General features: G+C 39.9%; 1 protein-coding gene across 1 annotated transcript in view; it reads right to left on the reverse strand.

Moving 5' to 3' along the window:
* gtpbp4 (GTP binding protein 4) overlaps positions 1-21,472 on the reverse strand; it is a 34,660-nt gene extending 13,188 nt beyond the window's left edge. Inside the window, exons 1-10 of the mRNA XM_068007831.1 lie at positions 21,367-21,472; positions 18,471-18,641; positions 16,380-16,483; positions 15,416-15,552; positions 12,690-12,790; positions 10,041-10,133; positions 5,032-5,223; positions 3,358-3,423; positions 2,314-2,403; positions 1,510-1,620 (exon numbers count right to left, since the gene is read on the reverse strand). Of these exons, the coding sequence (XP_067863932.1) occupies positions 1,510-1,620; positions 2,314-2,403; positions 3,358-3,423; positions 5,032-5,223; positions 10,041-10,133; positions 12,690-12,790; positions 15,416-15,552; positions 16,380-16,483; positions 18,471-18,641; positions 21,367-21,414 (1,113 nt within the window). The 5' untranslated portion in view covers positions 21,415-21,472. The remainder of the gene's footprint in view (positions 1-1,509; positions 1,621-2,313; positions 2,404-3,357; positions 3,424-5,031; positions 5,224-10,040; positions 10,134-12,689; positions 12,791-15,415; positions 15,553-16,379; positions 16,484-18,470; positions 18,642-21,366) is intronic.
* Positions 21,473-21,750: the final 278 nt, after the last annotated feature.

Raw genomic sequence — 21,750 nt, forward strand, 5'->3', positions numbered from 1 at the left:
TTGTCTTTGGTCCCCGCCGCAAACTCTATTCCCTAGCCACCGACTTCATCCCTCTCCCTGGCCACAGTTGAAGCCGAACCAGACTGTTCGTAACTGCGGCGTCCTGTTTGACCCGGAGATGAGCTTCTAGCCACATATCCGCTCCGTCACTAAGACTGCCTACTTCCACCTCTGTAACATCGTCCGTCGCTGCTCCTGCCTCAGGTTATCTGCTGCTGAAACCTTTATCCATGCCTTTGTTACCTCTAGACTGGAGTATTCCAATGCTCTCCTGGCTGGCCTCTCATCTTCCACCCTCCATAAACTTGAGTTCATCCAAAACTGTGCTGCCCGTATCCTAACTTGCACCAAGTCCCGTTCTCCCATCATCCCTGTGCTCGCTGACCTACATTGGCTCCTGGTCCGGGAATGTCTCGATTTTAAAATTCTCACCCTTGTTTTCCAATCCCTCCATGGCCTCACTCCTCACTATCTCTGTAAACTCCTCCAGCCGAGATTTCTGCGCTCCTCCAATTCTTGCCTGTTGCATATCCCCGATTTTAATCACTCCACCATTGGCGGCTGTGCATTCCACTGCCTAGGCCCTAAGCTCTAGAATTCCTTCCCTAAACCTCATGGCCTCACTCTCTCCTCCTTAAAGATGCTCCTTAAAACGTACCTCTTTGACCAACTTTTTGGTCACCTGTCCTAATACATCCTTATGTGGCTCGGTGTCAAATTTTGTTTGATAACGCTCCTGTAAAACACCTTGGGACATTTTACTATGTTAAAGGCACTATATAAATGCAAGTTGTTGTTGTAGTAATACTTCAGCCAGGGTGATAAGGAAGTCCACAAGAAAAAAAAACGCTCTGATATCTGCTACAGTTTACCCTACGGGAAATACGCAAGTGTGGACACCAAATGAAAACAATATGACTTCTACACTCGTGTAGCCCACTCACCATCTGAGCTCAGACAGGAAGAAAGGCCAGTTGGATGAATTACCCGATGATTGCTGCTGCCATAAAACCATTCTCCATCATCGAATTACATCGAAACTATAACACAGAAACAGGCCTTTCAGCCCAACTGGTCTATGCCGGCGTTTATGCTCCAAGTGAGCCTCTTCCCTCCCTACTTCATCTAACCCTATCAGCATACCCTTCTATTCCTTTCTCCCTTATGTGCTTATCTATGCTATTTGCCTCAACTACTCCTTATGATTGCACAGGCCACATTCTTTGGGTAAAGAAGTTTCTCCTAAATTCCTTATTGGATTTATTGGCGACTATTTTATATTGATGACCTCACATACATAGCGACAAAAGTCACTTTTAGAAATGACAAAATGAAAAATTTATATAATCCAAAAGTAAAATAGGGCATATCAAATGCAATCACAGTTCACCTCTCCATAAAATTAAGCCATCCGTTTAAAAAGTTATATTAAAGAGCTGTTGTACAACACATCATTAAGAAGTCTCTATTACAGATGATTTAACAGAAAGGAACAATGCTTTAACTCACCTTATGATCTCTCTTCGATGGGACAGCTAGATGGAGTCTGTTCAGTAAATCATTCACCTTCTTTCCTTTCATTTTGATATCAACACGATGAGCAAGTAGCCTATCACAAGCCTAATCATAGGTAAATTGTAGATTGGTTTTAACAAATTGAAGGTTGCTTTTTCTAAAGTATAGAATAACTATATAATAAAAACATTTAAATGCTCACCCAGAAACTCCATCCTTTAGTTAACAAGCCTTCGGACTACTAATTTTAATTAATCTGCTGGATTAGGTAGCCGGAGGCAGCTTACTCAAGTTTTTGAAAACGTAATTGAAAATAACATCCCGTGGCAGATAGTAGCTCTTGCAACTGTTTTTTCCAATTCTACTTTTAAATCCTGCTGCCGCTGCCCCTGCCCCCTCCATCCCAAGATTAATAGCTCCATCTTCCCTTAACCCCTCAGGTCAGTTCATTTCACCCTACTCCCAGAAAAGCTAGGAAGCTAGAAAGTCTCCAGTTCAAGCACTTTGTTTAGATTGTAATACCCCTGGTTAAGGCCAACCCGAACAAGTTACCTTACAGGATACTCAATTATAATTGGGTGGAAACGTCCTTTGAGCTTCATTACACCCACGAGCAATACAACCCAGCTGAAATGTTAGTTTTACAAATAACACCCAAGTTTGTTTTTGTATCAATCTTGAATTTTTTTGATACAATAGTAAACTTATTCTTTCTGCCATTGGCACCCAACTAATTACTATGTACATTTTTTACCCCAAATTGAAATGAGAAATTCAAACACAGAAGCAAAGACTCACCTCAGTTTTAACTTTAATGACCCCCTCCTCTGTTAAGGTGCTTGTCTCTGTTACAGTGATTCCTTCTGCCATTAATTCTGCAAAGATTTTCTGTAAGAACAGATAAACCCTAATTGTGATTAAATAGTCATGGTAGTTCAGTCTGAACAATGAAATCCTACACCAGGAGTCCTCAATTGTCAGTCCTCAATAGATGGGTGATCTTAAGCAGCATTTGATTAAAAATGAAACTGAATACAAATGTGGATGGCAGCTTTATAAATGCTGAGAGAAGGTCTCACAATGGCCACTGAACATTAACCACAAAAATCAGACAGGCAAATCTCCCTGATCATTTTCAGGGACGTTTTAGAAACAGTATCAAGTCCTGCAGAGTGTACTAAGCCACTTCAGAGGGCAGTTAAGAGTCAACCAGACTGGGTAAGAACAGATGGTTTCCTTTCCTAAAGGACATTAGTGAACTAGTTGGGCTTTTTCAACAATTTGATAGCTTCATTGTCACTTTTACTGATACCAGACTTTTCTTTCCAGGTTTTTAAAAACTGAATTAAAATTCTCAAACTGCCATTGTGTGATTTGAACTCATTCTCTAGATTATTAGTCCAGGCCTTTGGGTTATTAGTCTAATAACATAACGACACTACCGCACCTTTGAATGCAAGTATGCACAGAACGTTGTACAATTATCAGGAAAATGTCTTCAATCAAGATGCCAACAAAGAAGTGTTTTTTTTAAATTAGACTTAGTGAAATAATACAGGCCTACAGTAACATTATGCTAAGGATAGGATACCAATTATGGAGCTTCACCCTGGAGTATATTTTATCAAAAAGAATTTAGATTGGGTGTATAAAAGTGACCTCTCTACATGGGTTTCCAAGTTTACACTTCATTTCTATATTTTCGACAGAGTGGGAGGAAACAGACCAGTCACCACCTGCACCACAAAAAAAGGATCATATAATTATTTAAAAATGGGGGTGCATATGTGCAGTAATTGACGGCTTTAATGCTGCACACCACCAACCTAATAAGGTACTGACCTTCCGCTCTTCAGAAAGTTCATTTATCTTCTTCACATCAGATTTGTTTGCAACAATAATCAGGGGCTGAAACGAAAAAGTAATCAGTGAAATTAAGCAAGCCAATTTTCTTCCATACAGAAACACTGATCGAAAGATCATATGTGGAATTACAAAGGTTTATAACACAGAAGTGGGCCGTTTGGCTCAACCAGTCCACGTTGGTACAGTCCCCACTGCATATAGCGGGCATGTTCGTGCTAATGCGATTTGCCAGTTATGCGAGGTGGATAGTAAAACCATCTGAATGAAGCTGCCCAAATTTCCATTTTCCAACTGCTTCCCGTTGTCAGTGCAAACAGGTGAATAAAGTTGCCTGAAGTCTCCATCAGCCGTTTGCCCTGTTAACTGTTATCCATGACAGGAGGCAGTCAGAAAGCGGAGACTTCAAGCAGCTTCAAAATCAGCTGGTTTTGCCTGAAATCAGCAGAGCTTTTAAATCAATAAGTACTGAACTGCACAATAGTTGGCACGTTTAATACGTTTTAATAGGCACCTTTGTAATTGACGCCTATGGTAACGACAGATGGTTAGCTCCATTTGCCCGATATAGGCAGCTGTCCGTGTTGAGTGCGGACGGTGTAAGTGGTGGGGACTGTATTTATCCTTCACACAAGCGGTAGTCTTAATGCCATGTGTCTGCCCTATTCGCAAATCTCTTTATCCCTCTTTCCTTCAACCACCTAAAGAACCTATTCTTACAAGTTAACACAATCACTAATTCTGGTAGTGCATTCCACAGCCTCACAACCCTTTGTAAAAAGTTTCTTTGTCCTAAATCTCTTGCATTTACTTTTACAATTATGTCCCTTCAACCACTGAAAACTGTGCTTCCATCGACAGTCATAATTTTAAACACTATCAAATCATCTTAATTTCCTCTGTTCAAATGAAAACTGATCCAATTGTATCTGAATCGTAGGTAATAAGTGCAAAGTCAAAGGAAAACAACGAGATTAAGAAAGAAAGGCTTGCATTTATATAGCTCCTTTCACAACCTCAGGATGTCTCAAGGCACTTTACAATAGTGACTACACTTCAAAAGTATTTCATTGGCTGTAATGTAGGAAACACGGCAGCCAATTTGAGCACAGCAAGCTCCCACAAACAGAAATGAAAGAATGACCAGATAATGTGTTTTTAGTGATGTTGGTTGAAGGATAAATGTTAGCCAGGACACCAGGAGAACGCCTCTGCCCTTCTTCAAATAGTGTCATGGGATCTTTCACATCCACCTGAAAGGGCAAACAGGACCTCGATTTAACGTTTCATCCGAAAGACGGCACCTGACAGTGCAGCACCCCCTCAGTACTTCACTGGAGTGTCAGCCTAGATTTTGTACTCAAGTCTTTGGAGTGGGACTTCAACCCAACTATTCTTTGCTTGTGTACCATTTAAAAAACTGCAAACACTTGCCTAAATTAAATCTATAACAGCATTAACACAAGTGAAATTCTCTAATTTCAGCAAAAGAGACAGCAAGCACTGTTTTATACTGATATCATTTTTCTCAGCAAAATTATCAGACAGGCATTTCACCCCAATGAAATTATACAGGTTGCTGCATGTATTTATAGGCTGTCAAAATCATTAAGTGTTTCAACTAAATTTTATAAATTCAAATGAAGATTTTACCTTGTTGGCAAAGAGGGGCCGAATGTTTTTGAAGAGATCTAGCTGTTCCTCCACAGTGTGCCCACATTGTTCGGACACGTCCATCACATACAGAACAGCAGCACGGAGGTGAGCCAGCGCAGTGATCGCCTGCATCTCAATGGTATTCCGCTCCTCCAATGGATGATCCAAAACACCTGGAGTATCAACCACCTAATCCAGGATAAGGGGTTACCATCTTTAGTAGCAGCCTTTCATGAGAACATAAGAAATTGGAGCAGGAGTAGGCCAATCGGCCCCTCGAGCCTGCTCCGCCATTCAATAAGATCATGGCTGATCTGATCCCAACCACAAATCTAAAGAACACAAGAAGTCGGAGCAGGACCCGGCCACATAGCCCCTGGGCCCTCTCCGCCACCCACAGGGCATTGACCGATCCGAACTCAGCTTCATGTCCAATTTCCTGCCCGCTCCCCATAACCCCTAATTCCCTTTACTTCTAGGAAACTGTCTATTTCTGTTTTAAATTTATCTAATGATGTAGCTCCTCCGAATGTTTTATTTTTCATTTAATAATTAACTAGAACATTGAATATGTCAACACAAATCAATGGACATCAGTCATGTCCTATACGAGCCTATTGTACACCAGTCAGTCACTGAATAAAAGCACATCAACATTTTACTCTGGTACTAACCATTCCAGAAAACACTTACGTAAAATTCTGGTCTTTTTGAACAAGGGTAACACTGTGAAAAATTTTCAGCTTTACACTGATTATAGGGCACTACCATGTCTGATATTGTGAAACAGCACAAGCAGAATTTCTCAGAGCAACCAAACAGAAAAAAATCCTGAAGGGATAAAAGACCTCCATTAAAATTACTGCCATACTAAAATATTAACCCAATTTCTGAAAACCAGAAATGATTTCCTGTTGAACAGTCCCCCAATAACAACCCTTCATTATATAAAGTCGGATCTAACAACTTTGCATTGCTTTGGTTGCATCACCACATTAAAATTTCACCAGATACAAATGCAATAGGAATCTAGTCATTTTTGTCATTTAATCACTCCTGCCCTCCACCCTATCAGAGATCTTCCCTTTTGTTCTTTCCTCCCCACCTTTCCCTGGCTCTGTACTTGCTTAAAAACTGTTTAATCTTCAACTTCTTCCAGTTCTGGCAAAAGGTCATCAACCTGAAATGTTAACTGTTTCTTTCTCCACAGATGCTGCCTGACTTGCTGAGTATTTCCAGCGTCCGAGGTATTCCGATTTTGGAATCTAATCACCTCTGAATAGAACATTTTGATTAATCAAAAGACTGTTATAACCATTGCAAATACAAAATTAGGAATAGGAGTAGGCCATTTGCCCTGCATGATCGTGAGAAGCCAGCATTGTCCCATTGAGCTCACTCGGCCAGTTTGTTAGCCATGGAAGCTCCATCTTTTTAATCCCAATTGTCTGCCAATGCTCTTGCTTTCCAAGTAAATATCCACCTCCTTTTCCAAAAAAAATGATATCTTCTGCCACTTTGGCCTTCTCAGCAGCACATTTCACATTCTCACAATCCTTCATGTGAAAAAAAAATTCTGGTTTCACTTTTAACTCACTTATTATACATGTCTCCTTGTTCTAGATTTCCCTGCTGGGGATGGACTATTCCCCATCTGCCGAGTCAATTCTTTTCATTATTTTAAATACTTCGAACTCTTTAGCTCCAGGTCATGTAACCTGTTTATCCAGTCTCTCATCATAGCTAAGTCACTTCATCTGTGTATCATCCTTCTTGAGGTGGACTAGCCAAAACTGAACACAATATTCACAAGATCCTTACAGACAAGGAAGGCCATTCAGCCCATCTTAATCATCCATACAGAAGAACCCAACATTCCACCCCACCCCCCTCAATGTTATATATCATTGTTTGAGATTCCAAACTTTTTGCCTCCACCACTCTGCCCAGAAATCCATTCCATGTTCATCACTCTCGATATGAAGAACCTCCTGATATCAGTCCTAGTTACCTTTTACTAGTTTGAACCTGTGTCCCCATGTCCTAACGAAGTCTGAGCAGCACTCTATAGAGCCGCTGTCGTAATTCCTTGCTCTTATTTTTGCTACCTCTTGTGTTGAATCCCAGAATCTCACTAACTCCTTTTTTTAAAATCACTTTTGCACCTGAGCTATCTTTTAACAATGTGTGTAACAGGATCATCTTCCCGCACCCCAGTGCTTCCCAGTTTACCTTGCAAGTGAGAATAGCAGATGGGAATAGAGTGTGCATTACCTCACACTTTACTTTGATCTGCACATCTTCCATTGTCCCACCTACTCACTTAACCTTTTGTAATTTTCTGCTCTCATCCCCACATCTTTGTCTATCGTCATCTGCAATTTTAGTTTATAAAAGAAACTCGCATTTATATAGCATCTTATTTCTCAGGGCATCCCAAAGCACTTAATATCCAATGAATTACTATACAGAAGGCAAATGTGGCAGCAAATTTGTGCACAAAGATCTCTCATACAATGAGATGAATGCCCAGCCAACATTGATGTTTTTGAGAGAGATATGCTGACCAAGGCACCTGGAGAACTCTGCTTTTCTTTGACTATTGCCACAGCATCTTTTACATCCACAAGAATTGGCTCTTGGAGCCTCGATTTAACATCTCAGCTGACAGAAATCTCTGACAATGCAGCACTCCCTCAGCACTGTACTGAACTGACATCCTAGCTTATGTGCTCAAATCCTGCATTGGAGCTTGAACCCAAACTACTAACTTAGGGGCAAGAATAGCACGTATCAACTGAATCTCTCCCCTCCATTCCCAAAGTAGGTCTTTTTTTTTACATATAGCAAATGTCCCATGGTATTGCTCATGAGTCAAATATGCTGATTTACCCCATAGCACACAGAATATATTGTGACAGCCACTGATTTACTTCAATTGAATAAATGAAATTGAGTTTTTAATTACACAGCAGTGTTAGTTGAATTTGAGCCTGAACATACTATGACTTCATTATGTACAAATATGCACATTGTTTGATAAGGAGAAGGTTACATAGTAAAATGGATAATGTCTTGTTGCTGGTATATTTTAGGTGTTGGGAATTAAAGCAATGTTCGTTTAAAAACAAGTCAGTGCTTGTATAATAGAATATTATTTTGACCATCACATGAGATTCACTAGTACTATATAAATATATGAAAATTGCAAAGTCTGCCAGGTTCAGAAATGTATTTGTACCACTAACTTTATAGATGTACTTTTGAACTAAATGAACTTGTCGCCAGCACAAGTCCCTTTGAGTCTAGTAATGTGTGTTTAACCATGTTATAATCACTATTCCCAAGATGCTCCCCTACTGGTTTGTAACTAATATCTAAATCAAATATTGCCCACTCCTTTGTTAGCTTTAAGACATGCTGCTTTGGGAAATGATCTCTAAAACATTCAATATACATTCCAGTTTCTACTTATCCTGCTACTTCCCTCTCAAACTACAAGTTGAAGTCTCCCATTATTACATTTTTCATCTTATAGGCCTCCCTGATATGCATATTTCTCTTAAGTCAGCACATCGAGAAAATTCCACTAGTGTTTTGCATTCTTTTCTATTCCTTGTGTAATTCCACCCACTCATTTTCAGCAGCATGATTGTGTTCTTCATTAATATTGCAAACCCCCCCCTCACTCCTGCCCCCACTAGAAATCTTGTATCCTGGGATATTCAGTTCCCAATCTTGCCCAGGCTGCAGCCAGGTCTCCAATTGCCACCATATCATACTCCTCTAGCTGGATTTGCATTCCTAGTTCCTCTATTTTTAATACCTCTAGTACTGCTATAAGATACATCATTTGGTTGACTGCTTTGTTCCCTTTCAATGCCTCCACCTTCTGGTCCACAATAATGTGTTTTCCTCCCTCACTAACTACCACCCTCCAGTATCTTGGCTAAGTGACCACTATTCATGAGTGAACATCAACAGCAAGTTACGTCAGCATACTTGTCTGTGAAGGACATAATAAGCAAGTCCAACCCCAGCCTCACTCAGTATCCACATACATGCACTTCTAGCAGGGATGTCAAGCAGGAACAGGGTCATTGGCCAATTTTTACCCTCCCTATCCGAATGGTACTGGACCAGTTGCAGCGCTACTACGGCAATCCCACTGAGATCAGCTAACTCAGCATAAACTGGGGATCATTTTGGGAACTTCATGGTCTCTATGGCTGAGATGAAAACTTCACCTCTAAGTCATCGGGACAGCTTTGTATAATTAGTGTTTAACACATGAAGTCCTGCTGACGAGTAAAATTGATTCTAAAATATATCTGCAACAGTTATGGTACCAAAACAATTATGAACCTAGGAAATATTAGTCTTCAAATATTTAGAGAGTGTTAGCAGACCTCTTGTGTTATTGCGGTGTTATTTTATAATATATCTTATTCTGCAGTTAAGATGGAGCTCTGTCCCTTTCAGGCCACATGGTCTAATTGCAGTATACAGTCACACCCGGAGGTCAATTAGACAGTCATTGGCCCCGACAATAGCTCCAAGGAGGGAAAGAAGATTTGTGGACGGGAAACCCGGACAAATGGCGTTAAAAATAAAACTTTACTTAAAATGGAAGCCGCAGCCTGGTGGGTCGATCCCCCCCCCCCCCAATCCACCTCCATTAAAACCAGAAGAGAGCAGGTTGGAATCGGGTTGCCATTTAAAAAAAATTAACCCCCTACCCGCCCTGGGAGGGTTAAAATGAACCCCATTGTTTCTCTTTAGAGTGGCAGCCTCATGTCCCTGGGTCCTTCTGAAGGTCAGAAAAACAGCAGGAAATGACTATCGTTCTTAATGTTTTGCATCTGTAACAAATGGCAACAAATTCAAAGCACACAAGTGTATACGTGAACCTTTAAGATACAATACACAAGATAGGATTTTATAATAGAAATCTATAACTATATCAAATACATGAGAAAATATTTTATAAGTTTGCGAACACGAACCTGCCAGCGTAGGTACTTGTAATCCATATGTCCCACAAACAATGACTTTGTGGTAAAAGCATATGGTTGTACTTCAACGTCCGCCCGAGTAATCTGCAAGCAAACATTAAGCTAATAATATATCTGTAATTGCAAATACAAGATTTTAATGTAACAAAACAGAACATAGAATATAAAAGTTGCAGACAGTTCTTCATATTTATTGCATCAAAACAGAAAATTTAGGATTGCTTTAAAACAATTCATCAGCAGCTATTATGGAGGGTCTTGTTCATTACCGCATATTATTCCACTTTCAGAATCAGCAAAGCTGGCACGGGCTTCTGTGCCTAGAATTGTGCTGTAAAGAACCCAGTTATTTAGCCCAAAATGGTCTCTCTGGCCAACAGAACTTTGCACATTCTAAATACAGAAAAAACATTTGTAATTTAGAAGCAAATTAATTATACAAAGTGAGTTGTTAGCCAGGAACAGATTTTATGGGTATTCTCCCCCCATTGGACAGGTCAGTGTGGGAGAGTACATCATGTGTGAAGTATAGCTAAAAGTTGTTTGCCTAAATATTTAAAACAAATCTTGATATTTTAACACACATGTCCTAAAACCACAAGAATAAAAATTTGGTTATTATATGTAATTTATTATTTTATATATCCTGTTCATGATTTTACTTTTTAAAAGCCCCGGTAATGCAGCAGCCAGTCTTTCAATTTCTACATACTGAAGAGAGCGGACTGTTCCTTAGAAGCTATCCAATAACAGAGCCCTGCAGGTAACAACTCTGTGCAAGAATCTGAATGTGCACGATCTGAGCATTGACTTCCTCCACTTTACAGCAATGCACACAGTGTCACTGTAGCACTGGACAGGCATCATTACTAAAAATGTCATAGACTCGCAATGATGCATATACATTTAATCAGTTTTGAACTTATGATTATGTGGATTAAATATCTTAAATACAGCTGTAATAAATGTTGGTATTGTATACCTATATATTATTACACAAGGTTAGATGTCTGTTTAATTCTGATTTACATTGACATTCTTTACCATTTTCTTCAAGCTTGGGCATGTGTTATGATTCATGATAATTTGGCCAAATTGAAGTTTTGAATCTATGAAAAATATATTCTTATAATAAAAAAATTACATTTACAAAACTCCATTCACATAACAAAACATCTCAAGGAGCAATGCATATTAACCAGAAAATAGGGGACAAAGTTGGGGAGGTGACCAAAGATAGTGTCAAAAAGTTTAGAAGCTGCTTTTAAAGTTCAGAAGAAAGGTAGTGTAACAAAAATTAAATATTTTAAATCTAAGATATAGCATGGTATTGGCTTCTTTAATTGTTATGGTAGCAGAATTGAAGACCAGCTTTACCCACAAAAATCATGTCCCAGCATAACTTGATACAATTGCTACAGATTTTAGTGGGTTTACCTGTGCCTGGTATCCAAGCAAGGGACCAAGCCATTCAATTCAAATACAAACATTATCTGTGATTTATTTGAATAGGTGTTTTAGTGGTGGCATTTTTTAAATTTAAGTTTGAAACTGCTTGGTCCAAGTCTTTTTTTGAAGGTACTTATCAACGTTCCAGAGTCTGTCCAAAGCCTTTAAAGAGTCAGGCCACATAGCTTCCATACACAGAAGGAAAAGGAAAGGAACTGCCACGTCATATTACAAAAACGGCTGAAGATCTGGCAAAAGCGGGCAACCCTACTAGATAGGCAATCAGGTACTGAAGATAAATGGGTTCTATTTAAAACCACTAACAAGATGAAGCCATGTATGTCCCAATGGTTACTGGAAGGGCACATGACAGAACAGAGCCATAATGGTTGACAAGGGATGTGCTGAGGCAAATCAAATCAAAACAGAAGGCATTCTGCATACTTAAGGAATTTAACTCATAGAAACAAGTACCATGCAAGAGAGAGAGAGAAGAGCAGCCATAAGATCTTTGGAAAAGAAGATGCTGCACAACTGTGGCAGTACTAGCAAAAGCTTTTTCAGCTATATCAGATCAGAAGACCATTAAGGACTATATAGAGCCACTAAGGATACTGTAGGGCAAATTCACATTGATTCTCAGGTTACGGCAGAGCTGCTAAATGATTATTTCACATCAGCCTATACTCCTGTAGATGATGCTTAAGTTCTAGATGGGGGGTTCTCGGTATAGAATAGCATTATTATTAAAAGATTGTAATGTCATCGTGGATGTCATTGAGGAAAGCTCAAAATTCATAGGGCTCCAGGTCTAAATAATATCCATTCAAGGGTGATTAAAGATATGGGACAGGTGCTCAGTGAGCCCCTTGCATGTATCTTCATAAGTCCAGTATGAATGCAACCTAAATGCAAAGCTCCGTGGGCATTAAACTATCCCCAAGATAACAATATTATTGCACTGAACATATCAACTATCAAAGAACCAGAACAGCTTCTGAACTACTGCCATAAGCCATTTATCAAATTAATAACTTGGATTAGTTATGCTACTTAACAGGCAGAAATTAGATTATTTGTGCTTCTGTTAATTATAAGCTTATCACTGTACTTTGTCTATAATGACAGATTGTTTTAACAGCTGATACAAGGCACAATAGGCAAATCATTTTTTTTTTAAATAACACGCACCTTGTTGATAAAGCTGGATTTTCCAACATTAGGGTACCCACAGAGCAATAACGTCCTCGTGTTGGGATCAATTGTTGGCAGTCGAGAAAGATGTTGTCGCACTGAAAGAGAAGGAATATTAAAGCACTGAACACATCAGAAGCATAGAAAATTTACAGAACAGAACAAGGTCATTCGGCCCATAGTGTCCGTGCCGGTAGAAAAAGAGCTACCCAGCCTAATTCCACGTTGTAGCACTTGGTCCATAGCCTAGTAGGTTACGGCACTTCCAAGTGCATATCCAAGTACTTATTAAACGTGATGAGGGTTTCTGCCTCTACCACCCTTTCAGGCAGTGAGTTCCAGACCCCTACCACCCTCTGGGTGAAAACATTTTTCCTCAGCTCCCCTCTAATCCTTCTACCAATTACTTTTAAAATATTTCCCCCCAGGTTATTGACCTCTCTGCTAAGGGAAATAGATCCTTCCTGTCCACTCTGTCCAGGCCCCTCAATTAAATCACCCCACAGCCTCCTCTGTTACAAAGAACCCCAGCCTATCCAAACTTTCCACATAGCTAAAATTGTCCTGGTAACATCCTCGTAAATCTTCCCTGTACCCTCTCAAGTGCAATCACTTTTTTCCTGTAATGTGGTGACCAGAACTGTACGCAGTACTCAAGCTGTGGCCTAAGTAGTGTTTTATACAGTTTTAGCATAACTTCCTTGCTCTTATATTCTATGCCTCAGCTAATAAGGGAAAGTATCCTGTATGCCATCTTAACCACCTTATCTACCTGTCCTGCAACCTTCAGGGATCTGTGAGCATGCACTCCAAGGTCCCTCTCTTCCTCTACATCTCTCAGTATCTTCCCATTTATCGTGTACTCCCTTGCCTTGTTTGACTTCCCCAAATGCACAACCTCACGCTTCTCTGGATTGAATTCCATTTGCCACTTTTCTGCCCACCTGACCAATCCATTGATATCTTCCAGCAGTCTACAGCTTTCCTCCTCACTATCAACCATATGGCCAGTTTTTGTATCATCTGCAAACTTCTTATTCATGCCCCCTACATTTAAGTCTAAATCATTAATATATACCACAAAAAGCAAGGGACCTAGTACCGAGCCTTGCGGAATCCCACTGGAAACAGCCTTCCAGTCACAAAAACACCCGACAATTACACTTTGCTTCCTGCCACTGAGCCAATTTTGGATCCAATTTGCCACTTCCCCTTGGATCCGATGGGCTTTTACTTTTTTGACAGCCTGCCATGTGGGACCTTGTCAAAAGCCTTTCTAAAATCCACGTAGACTACATCATACACACTATCCTCAATGACCCTCCTTGTTACCTCCTCAAAAAATTGTGTCAGTCAGACACAACCTTCCCGTAACAAATCCATGTTGACTGTCCTTGATTAATCTGTGCCTTTCTAAATGACGGTTTATACTGTCTTTCAGAATTGATTCCAATAATTTGCACACCACCGAGGTTAGACTGACTGGCCTATAATTACTCGGTCTATCCTTCTCTCCCTTTTTAAACAACGGTACAACGTTAGCAGTCCTCCAATCCTCCGGCACCATGCCTGTAGCCAGGGAGGATTTAACATTCTAAGCCATCAGATACTTGAATCACTTAAAAAAAAAACAATGGGAGGTGCTGCTGAAACTCATTTTTATTGAGGACCAGGCAGGAGTTTTAGCCCAATTCATGGAGAAAAGGATTCAAAGATTTAAAATGTCTAATCAATCCTAAACGGTTGGGTAAGAGGCAATCACTGATACTTAAATACACTAAATTTTTAAATGAAGCTTTACTTCAAAAAAATTCTGAAAAGGTGTGGGTGAATATGTTAATCTAAAAACATAGGCCAGAAATTTCCTCGTTGCTGCTGCCACTCTGCTGCCATAACTTCACTGAACGTGCAGCAGAAACCCCGTAAGCGAGGTTTCTGCCACACATCCAACGGCGTAATGGCAGTAGAGTGGGAACAGCTTTGGGGAAGTTACCAGCCATAGACTTTATTCATATCCATCGTTTTGAAAACCACAATAAGTCTGCTCAACTCTCACACTTTTATAACTGCCCCAGGAAGTGTCTGAGAAATACTTGAGTTGACTCTCTTCCTTGTGAATATTTACATTTATTTAGTGCCTTATCAGGTTGAAACATCTTAAAATGGTTCACAAGATGATTTACTTTTGAAGTGCAGTGATTTCTTATGTAGGACGTTGCTGTCATTATTCTGTGACACCAATGTCCTACAAACTGCAAAGAGATAAATAATCAGTTAACCTGTTTTTTTTAAAACTGTATGGTTGAGGGAAAACTCCCTCGTATTCTTCAAACAATGCCACGGATCTTTAACGTCCACTTGAACAGGCAGATGGGATTTCATCCGATGAACCTCAAATTTGATGACAGAGCATGCCATCAGTACTGTGCAGGAGCATCAGGAGAGATTAGTCCTAGACCAGGGTTCAAATGCATAACTTACTGACCCAGAGGTGAGAGTACTGCCAACTGGGATAAACTGTTAGGAAGTGAATGTCTCCCATGAGGAACCACAGGAAATACACAAACACCATGCTATCAAACCAATAAAACCAAATCAGTTTTAAAAAAAAGCTTAAGTGTTGAAATACAGATTCTATAGATTTCGAGTCATCTAAAAAAAAAATCTCTAAACAAAATTATCTTGAACCCTAATAAATGAGTAAATGAAAGTCTGGCACTTACCTTGTTCCAAATACTCTAAACTTTGCTTCTGTCGTTTGAGAATAGTACACATGCGCCCGAGCGCCGCACGCTTCAGTTGTTTGCAGCGGTACAGAGAATCACCATACTTCATCAGACGTACGTAGTCCTTAGCAACACTGGTTGAAAATTAGACTTTTGTTTAGGTCCAACTAAACATAGGAATAATACTTTCAGAATAAATTAATTCATTAAAAAATCTGATATAGAACAAATTCAAAAGCAATTTTTGATTGAAATCTAATCTCCATTGTTCATTGCTAAATACAATTCAATTCATTAATTCATGCATCAAATTGACATTAAAAATATTTGCATTATTCCATCACTAATTTGTTAAATATACAGAATCTCAAACTTGGCCCAGGGAAATTATCTTCCCACTGGATTTTTTTTAAAAGAAAGCTTTTGTGCACTGTGACAGTGAAACAAAAACTATTACTGCAACATAACTATCACATATGTTTAATCACATCACAGGCGCAACCAAATAAATTTTTGACATGTTTTTATACAAACATGCAACGTAACATCTGACCTGAGGCATTGGAAGAATTAAGGCTTTAAAATTACTTCAATTTTATCTCCTTATTTCCTTTTTTAAACATAAATCAAGGAAGATAGGAATATCTGAATTACAGATTTTGTCACAACCATCATCAGACCAGCTGAAGCTGTGCTTCATTGCCTGAATAGGACTGTCAGAAAATTCTTTTTCCTTCACTGAGATGGAACACTGCTGCAAGTCTAACAAAACATTCCACTGGGGATAGAAGAGATCAAGTGACACTTGAAGCAAGGAATCAAACTTGCGTAATCAAGATTGCTGCACAGCACCCTATTCTACAATGACACAATCCATAACAGCAATCCAACTATTTTGGATAGCAAGTGCAGGACCACTGCCATACTACTTGCAGAAAACAGAGATGAATGTAAATCTTACTTGTCAATGAGGTTCTTTGCAATGTTAATCTGCCCTAATGCCAGCTTGTAGTGATCTTTGTCATACAGCACATTCATCAAGTCAGCATAAAATGGGTGTATGTCCTACAAAGAAACAAGAATGGTTTGACTATTCTGAAAAGCGCAATAATTTCTAACATTTTATGACACTTCAGTTCTTTAAAACAGCTGCTTCAAATTACGAATGACACACAGATTTAAACTGGGTTATCTGACAAGTTATGTTTTGAGCTACCAGAGATTTCCAGCCATTGCTAGCGTAGAGTATGGGTAAGCCAATTAATTGGGGAATCCTTCTGTTGAAAATGAAGTTTTCCAATTTTATCTCCAATTGTATTAGTACGGGATTGAATACATTGAGAATCAACTGGTATCACAAAAGATTTCTATTGAAAGAATGTTCCCGTTCACTGACATCAGTTCAGTTCGCGAACCCCCCAATTGGTTATAGGATTAATAAGCATCAATGAAAAATCTTTTAGCCAATTATTATAAATTTATGGTTTTTAATAAGAGAATCCAAAATCTTTCATACTAAAGATCGGGTCCAAAAATGCACATGTATCGCATCCAAAACGCACTGCATGTTGATATCATAAGAACATAAGAAATAGGAGCAGGAGTAGGCCATCCGGCCCCTCGAGCCTGCTCCGCCTTTCAACAAGATCATGGCTGATCATCTACCTCAACGCCATTTTCCTGCACCATCCCCATATCCCTTGATGCCTTTAATATCTAGAAATCTATCGATCTCTGTTTTGAATGTACTCAATGACTGAGCATCCTCAGCCCTCTTGGGTAGAGAATTCCAAAGATTCACCATCCTCTGAGTGAAGAAATTTCTCCTCATCTCAGTCCCAAATGGCCTACCCCTTATTCTGAGACTGTGACCCCTGGTTCTAGACTCCCCTGCCAGGGGAAACATCCTCCTTGCATCTACCCTGTTGAGCCCTGTAAGAATTTTGTATGTTTCAATAAGATCACCTCTCATCGTGCAGATAATGTGTATGTGTCTCTCTGATTCCAATTTTGACACAAATCCTGGAGGTCAGCTGTGTATGTAGTCGCCATATACAGTAGGTCAGAATTGTGTATGGGTTGTGCAATAACAACAAATTTGAGGCCAGTAATATAACTGACATTGCTGAGTCTGTACAATGCGGTTATATTTACCTTGTTTGAAATAGCATTATGTTGGAGTCGGTTGTGTTTCAGTGGAATTTATCGTGTATTTGGTAGGCAGAAAAAATATTGGACAAGTCTCAGAGGAAAACTATTTAAGCAGGAAATAGGTGCACAAGTAATGGAATTAAAATAACATTTGTTTATTGTACAGTGATTCTCATGTTAATGCAAGTTCCTGGCACGAGTCAGAGAAGAAAACAATCCTTCTGTCACTGGAATATTTGGAATTACAGTAAAAGAGTTCATCTGTGAATTGTGTAAGCAATTGTAACTTAACATTTGGCTTAATTATGTTTAAGTCCCATGCTTCTTTTCTTGACTCTTACCAATGCTCCAAATAAATACTGATTTTTTTCTGGGGTTTTAGGCATCCAATATTCTCCTCTGGCTTTTGAGTGTTAAAAATAGCAGAACAGGAGGTTTTAAACTCATAACACAATACAAACAATGCTTAAGGATTAATTAGGTACATCACTACCTAAAAACACCTTTTGCCGTGAGATTTTGTAATGGCCTTAGTTTAAACAATGACTGTGCCCACATCTGAAAGTACTTTCACCATATGTTTTGACTATATGGAACAAAAGAATATTAACAATATTTCACACCCAGGACTCCCAAAAGTAAGCCATTTTAAAACAAAAATCACAACAAACCTTTTCAGCCAACTTTCAAATGTTGAATATACAAGAGTAAGGCTTTCTCTTTACTAAATGTAATGCTATGAACTACCAACATATCAATTCCATAAGTGTTAGCTGCATATGACAAAACAAACATAAGTGCTTTAAACTGAATTGTAATTGAAGTAATATAAGATGACTTTTCAGCACATACATTGTGCCTTTTTTTTTAAAAAGCTGCCACGCAACAATAATTGACTTACATCAAGTTTCGGAAAATCAGTTAGAATCAGACTTAGACGATCATGATAGTTTTGTTGAGTAAACTTAATCTTTCGCATATAAAAGTGACGAATTCGGTTAATTTGATAATTTTTGTGAATCACAGTTGGTGTCTTCCGCTGGGTTTTTGACAACGTCAGGTCAATGAAGTCCTAAAACAAAAAGACACAAAATTTTGACCAATAGCAGAGTTTCTGACCAAAACAGTGACATTCTATATTTTTGCACTTCATAAATCATTTTATCACATCCCAAAAGCCTCTCGTTCAAATGAATGCATAAAAATAAGATCATCCTGCAGCAAATCAGGCTATTGAGCATGTTTCTCTAGGATTAGCATATTGGCTGCATTTCCCACTACTTTCTTACTACCTATGCAATGTAGTGCAAGTAAGTTTCGAAAATGCACCAACACCACAGGATTTCTAACTGCAATGTAAACTTCACCTCTTCAACAGCATGAAAACAACTTGAGATGTGTTCTGTATAGTATTTTAAAATGTGCATTGCCCCCAGCCTTCCAGATCAACCAATACAGTATTTTTTGTATTGGGGAGTTTTTTTTGGCAGCTTATCAGTTAAGTTTTAAATGCGAGTGGAAAAACACCTCATCCTGGAAAATTCAGCTGAAATTGGAAACACAGCACGGAAAATCATGTTTATGATACTGCAAATTAACACTGAGGGAGAGTCACGTATACAAATTTTTATGTAGCTTTATAACAAACACCTTTAATATAGCAAATCGTCCCAAAGTGCTTCACAGGGGTGTAATCAGAAAAAATGGACGCCAAGCCAAAGGAGGAGATATTTGGAGGGGGGTAAACAAAATCATGGTCAAAGAGGTAGATTTAAAGGAGGAGAGGCAGAAGGATTTAAGAAATGAATTGTAATGCGTGGGAGTTAGGCAGCTGAAGCCACAGCCACTAATGGTGGAATGTGGTGGGTGTGCACAAGAGGCATGAAGAGTTTGAGGGAGGGTTCTTTTTGGAGGTTACAGAGATATGGGGATATAAACATGCGAATGAGAATTTTTAATCTGAGGTGTTGAGGGACGGAGCCAAAATAGGTCAGTGAAAACAGGGGTGAAGAGTCAGCGGGACTTGGTGCGTGACAGGATACAGGCAGCAGAGTTTTGGATGACATGAAGTTTAAAGAGGGTGGAGGATGAGAGACTTTCTCCAGTTTCTCTCGAACCTCCCCTCATGCCCTCTCCGATTTCATCTTTTCCACAAGACCCACCTCCTGTGTCTTGACCCTATTCCCATCAAACTGCTGACCACCCAACTTCCTTTCCCGGCCCCCATGCTAATGAAGATGTAAATGGTTCTCTCTCCTCTGATATTGTCCCTCTCGCTTTCAAAACGATCGCCACCCCCTCCTCAAAAAAAACACCCTTGACCCACTGCCCTGCAAAATACCACCCTAACTCCCAAATCTGTGACCTCCTTTCCTGCAATTCCATTTGAATCTCTCCACTCAGATTTTCATTCCTGCCACAGCACTAAAACGACCCTAAACTGATGTCACAAGTGACGTGCTCAGTGACTGTGACCATGGAGGCTGTTATTAACTCAAAATTCAGAAAATTATAAAAAGGAAAATTCACATTTCATCAACGTTTTTGGACTCGAGATATTATAACATGATCTGTAGCACGAGAATACTAACTGTACTGACATCCATTACATAACAGCTATAATTGTTTTCAGCTTAAATATCAAAATAATCAATATCTGAAAATGGAATGCAAGTAATTAGCCACAAGGTAGCTATGATTTCTCTAATTTTCTTAGTCTTATGGGCACCTGATTCATTTTGTACATTACAAATTTAAAATTAATATAAATTACACAATATAAATAACAAAAAACTGGGAATCTAGCATCAAGTTTTTTTTTTGAATTAACAGAATTGAATAACCTTCAATTGAGAAGTGGACTGCATATTAAACTTATGATGTGGACATGTTCTCCTTTAGGGAAAATGTAAAGCACGACAGTCATGAGGCAAATAAAATGGTTAACAAGTCCAAACAATAAAACTTTTTTTCCCCAGCAAACCCTGTCCAACAAAGACACGTGCATTTTTTCCAATTTTTTTTTAAAAAAGGCAAAACAAAATCTGGAATTCGGTATCAGGAATATCATTCTGGCAAATGATTAACTTTTTCAGCTGCTTAAAAATTCACTCGACCGCAGTGGAAAGCGACACACGAAGCAAGTTGAAAATTAACGCAGCAGGAGGAGGAGGAGGAGGTATTTAAACACGCGAAGGGCCCGGTGTCAGCTCCTTCGTGTCTCTGCACTCGGGACGTCCCTTTAACTGGAGGCCGGAACAATCCGACGGGAAATAATCTGCAGCACGGGGAGGGGCGGGGTAAAGTGAAGTTACTCTGAGCATTGAAATCGTTCACTGCCATCAGCACCGGGATATTTTTAAAACTTATACAACTTGTGTTTTTTTTTTAAAAATCCTATAATGAACGTCGTCTTTTCAGCGCAAAAAAACAAACGGAGAAACTGAGCGCCCGCCCGGTGCGGGCTTGTGAACATTTTTAAAGATATAAACACCGTTCCCGGGGTCAAGCCGCGAACAGTTAATGTAAAGGGTGGGAGACTTTCCCTTCCCTTCCCTTCTCCCCCCCGCCCGCCCGCCCGCCCGCCCCGGGTCCCTCCCGCCCCAGGCCGCCCCAGAAGGTTCTGGCAGCGGATCGGGACGGGGGGGGAGAGACACGTGTCCGCGGCCTGCCGGCTCGAGCCCCGCTCACCCCTCGTACTCCAGCTCGCACAACCCCGCCAGACTGAGACTTTTAAACGCGTGAATTGATCGCCGGGCGGCTATCAGACACCAGGCTCCGGGGCCTCAAGGACGCACCTTGGCGGACGGCACCACCGTGATCTTCTTGAAGTTGTAGAGCGCCATTCCTGCTCCACGCGCCCGCCGCCCGGACAAACAGTCAACCGCTGGAGCGCGGGGACTACCAACGAGCAGCCCGTGTGCAAGATGGACAATCTCAAGCGCTCCTCCTCCGAGGAGGAACAAACAGCGCCGCCAGTCCTCCTGCGTCAAGCGCAAGGGAGATTTCACGTGTGGGCTTTTTTTTTTGTTTGTTGTTCTGAACTTGGCTCGTTGCTATAGGCCCAGATTGTCTCCAAACTGCAGTTGTTCCATTGCATCGTGAGATTAGTTTTATTTTCTTTTATAATGTCATGAGATTACATCTGTGGGCTTTGTGCAACGAAATTGTGAACTGGTTGG

Source organism: Heptranchias perlo, chromosome 2 (assembly GCF_035084215.1).
Source record: "Heptranchias perlo isolate sHepPer1 chromosome 2, sHepPer1.hap1, whole genome shotgun sequence".
In the NCBI taxonomy this organism is placed as follows: Eukaryota; Metazoa; Chordata; class Chondrichthyes; order Hexanchiformes; family Hexanchidae; genus Heptranchias; species Heptranchias perlo.